The sequence below is a fragment of the Glossina fuscipes genome, unplaced genomic scaffold, assembly GCF_014805625.2.
Source record: "Glossina fuscipes isolate IAEA_lab_2018 unplaced genomic scaffold, Yale_Gfus_2 60, whole genome shotgun sequence".
Lineage (NCBI taxonomy): Eukaryota > Metazoa > Arthropoda > Insecta > Diptera > Glossinidae > Glossina > Glossina fuscipes.
The window spans coordinates 7612084-7618568 of NW_023998432.1; the positions used below are offsets into that span (position 1 = coordinate 7612084).

At 35.9% G+C, this 6485-nt stretch overlaps 1 protein-coding gene across 1 annotated transcript; it reads right to left on the reverse strand.

Annotated features, from left to right (window-relative positions):
* Positions 1 to 2200: 2200 nt before the first annotated feature.
* Positions 2201 to 3076, reverse strand: LOC119637677 (tigger transposable element-derived protein 1-like). Its single transcript, XM_038033872.1, has 2 exons — positions 2425 to 3076; positions 2201 to 2343 (listed from the first exon to the last, which is right to left on the reverse strand). Exons 1-2 carry the CDS (start codon positions 3074 to 3076, stop codon positions 2201 to 2203), a joined length of 795 nt encoding a protein of 264 aa, XP_037889800.1.
* Positions 3077 to 6485: the final 3409 nt, after the last annotated feature.

Here is a 6485-nt window from a genome sequence, read left to right on the forward strand (position 1 = left end):
AATTTAGTAAAAAAAGATCGGTACCATTTAAATTTAAATTGGGTAATATAATTTTCTTCAAAACAAGGGTGGGTGATGAGCATTAACCCAAGCAGCGCGATCGCACTATTCAGATTTTATGTCGAAAAACCCAGCACATTTCGAGCATTGCGTTACGTATAGTCGAAGCCGAGCGCTCAGAGTTACTGACGCAAGTAGATCACACAGCTTCTTCTAATATAATAAATAGTACGTTTTACAATAGGTAAAATAGTACTATAATAATGTGCTTACAGATTTTCTTTTTCGATTCATTATACCTATTTAGGGATGCAGCAAATTTAGAAAACTTAAATAGTAAATCGAGATTAATTTTTTACTTACTGTGCCTGTTGCTTCGTCTAATCATTTTAAAACACACAATTGTTAATAATGAAAAGAATTATTAACTGAAGAATACGGAAGAATACGTGCGATCACTTCGCAAACTGCAATAAAAGTGACGCGCTGCTTGGGTATTTTCGTACATATATAGGGAAAGCGCGATCGCGCTGTTTGGGACTCTTCGACAGTGTTTTTTCAATACCTCAAATGGTTAAAGTAAATTCTCTATTTCTTCATGAGCTCCTTGATGTTTTACCAATGACTCATAATCAATACTGCTTGGCATGGAAATAGTTTCAGTTCATGACAAAAAATTAGCTGCCACATTATGGTTTCCCTCCATGAACCTACTGTCGGTACAGTGTTGTTCAATGCGATCAGTCTAATTGACGTAATCAGCTTTTCGAATCTTTGCCAGAAAGTACGCATAAGAGGCTTGCAATCTGATAGTTCGTGTTTTTCTATTGGCTTTACACGCTCTGAATTTAATAATACCCTTTTGATGTTATTAAATATTCTAGGAATCCTAGGAAAGATAGTTAACTTTTTTCAAATTCGTAAGCCTATAGCAACTTAATCGAGTATTTTAACGTGTTCTTTGTGTTTGCGAGTTTATAGAAGCGATAAAAGTATCGTCAATGAAAGTATAACATTTTGGAGGCTTTTTAGGACTTCGTTCACAAACCGTTGAAGTGTTTGTGCAGCATTATACAAACAAAGCGTCATTCTCGTAAATTCGAAAAGTCCTATTGGTGGATATTTTGGGTGTATCTGCTTCTTCAGCAGCGATTTGAAATTAAGTTTTCACCAAATATGTTTTAGAAAATACTTCCTTATCATGTAAATTAGCTGAGGAATCATGAATATATGGTATAGTGTGTCTATCCAGAACAGTAATTTTATTGAGAGGTTTATAGTCACCACATGAGCGATATTCGTTGTTAGGTTTTGGAACAAAGTGTAAAGGATATACCTAATTGCATGATATAGTTAAATTCTAAAAATTTAAGTTTAACCTCGTGTTTAACTTCTTGTAATGTACAGTAAAAGCTCTTTATTCGCGGGGTATATGTTCCATAAATATGCCGCGAAGACAGAAACCGTGAATACTGAATGGTAATTTATATGGAATTATAGGGAATATGTTCCTAGGTGACAAAATAAAAACAAACAAACATATAAAAAGATCAATTTAATTGAAGTTTTTGAACATTTTGATTAATTATCTTAAGGCTTAGGCAATGATTTGAAGAATTTTGTAACTTTCTCTTCTTTTCGCCGTTTTTAAAAGCTCCTTCAATTCTGACTGAAACGCAGCAGTGGCATTTGCAATTTGCCTCGTAAAAATAAGACTTCGTTCCACAGACGGATCAATGTTCATAACGAAATCGCATAGCCCATTTGCCATTCTTAAACGTTCACTAAGACTTTTCAAATTAAATGTCCCGTTTCCAGTGCTTGTTGAAGTCTCTTCTTCAATGGGCTGTGAATTTAACATTTCCTCCAAGTCGGTTTCAGTCAAATCTTCATCTTGCGAATCAAGCAATTCTTGAATGTCGCTTGATTTTATCTATTCGAACTCATCTCGCCCTCTTCCATTCGCGATTTCGGCTGTTTGCAGTCAAAGTTTGAACTTGCACAAATTCTTCGTCATTTTCGGCAGTCAGAGCAGGCCACAGTATTTTCCAGCATGACTTCAATGTGTGTGGCTTCAGTTCTTCCAATCAATTTTTTATGTTTACGATGCATTTTCCTATATCAAATTTCTTCCAGCATTCCATAACATTCATATCAGGATTACACTCCATATTATCCATTATGATTTTGAAGGTTCGTCTCATGTAATAGAGCTGAAAGGCGTGATTATTCCTTGGTCCATACGTTGAAGCAAAGCCGTCGTGTTGGGAGGCAAAAATGTAGCTTTTATATTTGGATTCATAGTTTCATGTTCGCGAGGATGATCTGGTGCATTGTCCAAAACTAGAAATGCTTTAAAGTCTAAATTCTGTTTTTTTAAATAGGTTTCAGCTTCAGAAACAAAACAATTCCGGAACCAGTCACAAAAAATAGCGCTTGTAACCCACGCTTTCTTATTAGCACTCCAAAACACTGACTGTTTGTCCTTGTTTTGATTTTGTAAAGCTTGAGGATTATACGATCTGTAAAGCATCAGCGGCTTAATGACACAATCTCCAGATGCATTAGAACATAGCATCAGTGTAACTCTATCCTTTGCTGCCTTAAATCCAGGAGCAGACTTTTCGCCTTTAGAAATGAATGTCTTGTTTGGCGTTCTCTTCCGAAACAGTGCAGTTTCGTCTGCATTAAATACTTGCTCTGGTTTGTGTCCTCCGTCAGCTACTAGGCTTGCACATTCTTCTGGATATCGCTCCACTGCAGCAGTGTCTGCAGATGCTGCTACTCCAACGATTTTAATCTTATGCAATGATTGTCTCACCTTAAATTTATTGAACCAACCTTCCGACGCTTGAAATTCTCCATCCATATATTCACCACTACAACTACCATCAGGTTCTTTAAAATGAGCGTAAACACGCTTTACCTTCTCCCGGACCATTGGACACTTGGGGGTACCCTTTTTTGCAAATGACTTTCCGAGGCGTATTCGATCAAGCATTTCAATTTTCACTTTAAGCGGTAGCACAGACTTTTTTCGTGTCGAAACTCGTTTCTCATTTTTTTTAGTTGACATTATAAATTAAAAAAAGAGCGGTAGGGACGTGTTACTCGATCGTAATTTTTGTAACGAATGTGAAAGACGAAACAATAAAACACGCAAATCGGCTTTTACCATAGAACGGAACAGCAACATTTAAAAATATGTATACGTACTTTATTCATTGAATACTAAGGTTCCTTTCATTCTGTTTGTTTATATTCTCATAAACATCGATCGCGGAAATTTATAGCCACGAATATAGGAATTGGTCGCATTTTTCTAATCCGCGAATTGTGAAACCGCGAATATAGGAATTGGTCGCACTTTTTTAATCCACGAACGGTGAAATCGCGAATGAAGGAAGCGCGAATAAGGAGCATTTACTGTACATGACGTTTATGAAACGGTGATTTTTCAAAAATTGAGCAGTTTTTAGGCCTTTTCTTTTAACTTCGACAAGCAATCCAAATTGTTCTAGACAGTCAAAACCGACAGTTGGTTGTAGAACATCTGCAATTATAAATTTCCACATAAATTGTCACCTTAAGTTAAGATGTACATTAAAAATTTTTTCTCCATGGGTGGGCTATTTGCAGGTAGAAGTTGGAATTGATTTGGACAGAAATTTATATTTTGCAGAATCGTCTCATACGAAACGTCGCAGTATTTTAAATTTTGCTTCGTCAGTTGCCTTGGACGAAGGATTTACATATTTGTCGTTTAATATTTGAACGATGCTTGACATTTTTTAACGAATGGAGCTCTTTTATTTGGACTGCGTCTTCTGTTTTTATCCTCTATGCAGTTTTGGAATTTAATTCCATGAATACGTTTGGATAACTCAGTGATTTGGACCTGAATATTACAAAGTATTTCTTTCGAACTCGTCGAAATCGTTGTGCTAATTGAAAGACAATCTAGGTGATTATTATACTTGTCTAAGCTGATTTCGCTGAATGACAAAATGGCTTTTATCCTTCATGGTAAACGTTGTAACCATAAAGATTTCAGTAGATCATCTGACACTTTTCCGGATGATAGTTAACGCATTTCATGTAAAAATACTTCAAGTATTTTATTACCATGATGAAAATTCTCTAACAATTATAGCATACATTTTTCTTTGGAATCTTGGAATTCGCCTAATAATTCGCTTTTTAGAGCTTCGTCTAAATTTTGGTTCGGCGGATTTTCGATGATATGACTTACTACGTTAAGAGAGTCGTTTTCAACAGAGTTAACTAGGGTGTGATATTTGACCGTATCCAGAGCAATTCCCGCTGTACAAAATGGTAAAAGAGATGGTATTTTCACGTAAAATATGGTTTTGCTGCAGCTGTAGGTCACTTATTCCCTCACCTTGTGATATTTTGATGATTAATCTTTATTTCTTCAATGGAAGCATCAATGCGGCGTTGTTAATCAAAAATTGTGACGAAAGAAACACTCACAATAATAATTTATTCCGTAACGCAGACGTAACCGAACACAATTTATTTTTAGATTCTAAATATACCTTCACAGAGTTACTCGTATCACAAAAAGAATTAATATTTATTTTAAGAAAACACCGATTTAATTGTCGCAAATGAAGTGCAAATCATTACCAACTGCTGCAAACCATACCACAAGATCATCGTGGAATCAACCTTTGCTTCAATAGTAATGAAAAAAAATCCATCAAAACTCTGAGTCTTATGTCGGTACCTAAAGTTGAGCAAAGAGTAAAGGTGGATCAAATGAATATTGCCACAAAACGCAGCGTAAGTTTTGATTCAGCAGGACTATTTTCTCCACTAGGAATTTTGGCGCCTGTTGCTATTACAGCCAAAATATTTATTCAACACTTGTGGCAGCTCTAACTAACATAGGATGGAAACCTTCTAGCAGATTTAAAGGCAACTTGGATCCATTTTTGCAAAATTTTGGTCATCTTAAATAACCTTAAAATAACGCAACACATATTCAAACAGGAAAACACCTTATCAACAATTCATTTGCATATATTTGATGATGTTTTTGAAAAGGCGTCGGGGGCTATAGCATACATTCCAGCTACATCCAAAGATGGCACCGTTATGACCCGCGGCACTTTTAGCTGCACAATTGCCATATCGCCTGCGAATGGATGTTCAAATAAAGAATCTACCAAGCTTCCTATGCTCTGATTCTGAAATTGTGTTATCTTGGATAGATTCCCGATCATCGTGGTGCAAGACATCGGTTGGCAACAATATATCACAAATTCAAAAAGAAACGCAACCAAAACAGTGGCGGCATATGAGTTATCAAGATAATCTAACAGACATTTTTCAACAAACTTATAGGCAAAGTTCCTTTTAGAAAGTCATTTGTGGTTCTTGGGCCCATCATTTCTACATACAGAAAATTATAAGAGTAGGAGAACGGCTAGAAGAATCAGCTTTACAGTATGATACAAAACATCCGGTGGTCCTTCCATACAATGACCTTTGGTAAAATCCCTCTTTAAAATAGTGCATGACGACAACATGACGACAAACACTACAGTCCACAAGGACTATTAGGGCTAATACGACAAAAATTTTGGGCAATAAAAAGAAAAATTCGTAAATACAACGAGGCTCGTTCTAATTACGCCACGAGATCATGGGAAATTTTTCAACAACAAGAGTGACACCTGCAAGACCCTCCATTAACAGATGCGTTGACTATTTTGGTCCTTTATGGACACAAAATCAGGGGAGAAAAGCCAACAAAGGCATACGTCGCAGTACTTTCTTGCTTTGTCATAAAGCCTACTTCGAGCTTGTCTCAACTGAAGCATTCACAGCAGCACCAAAACTCTTCATCAGTCATACAGGACGCTGTCAAAACATCTACAATGACAATGCAATGAATTTTGTTGGCACTGGCAACTAATTATTGGAACTCCCTAATTTACCCTTTACCGAGAAGGGAAAGGAATCAATAGTGCCAACATGCAGCTCGAAGGGAATACAGTTCTAATTTATTCCATACAGGGCACTCCATTTCGGAGGACTATGAAAAGCAATAATATAATCGGCAAAGTACCTTTTCATTCATAGTGTCAGTAACGCTTCATTAGTGTCTCCGCTATTTTTTTTTTTTTATTTTTTTATTTATTCATTCATTTATTTTAATTCTACTTATACATGAAACTCAACTAAACAAATAACAGTCGAGTTCAATTGGCACTTAAAGCAAAACTTATATTAAATACTAATAATAAAACTTGGTATAAGTACAATAAAACAGATAAGAAGGAAAAAAAAAGGAAAAAAGGCTGTACACAACCGGTATAGAGACACACTTACAACCGATACAGGACCAAATTGTAAATAAACCCCTAAGCCATCGCAAACATGCATAAGCTTGGCAATCGGTAATACTTAACAAGAATTCATTTTGCAAACATAACGACTTTTAAGGATAAAAGCTA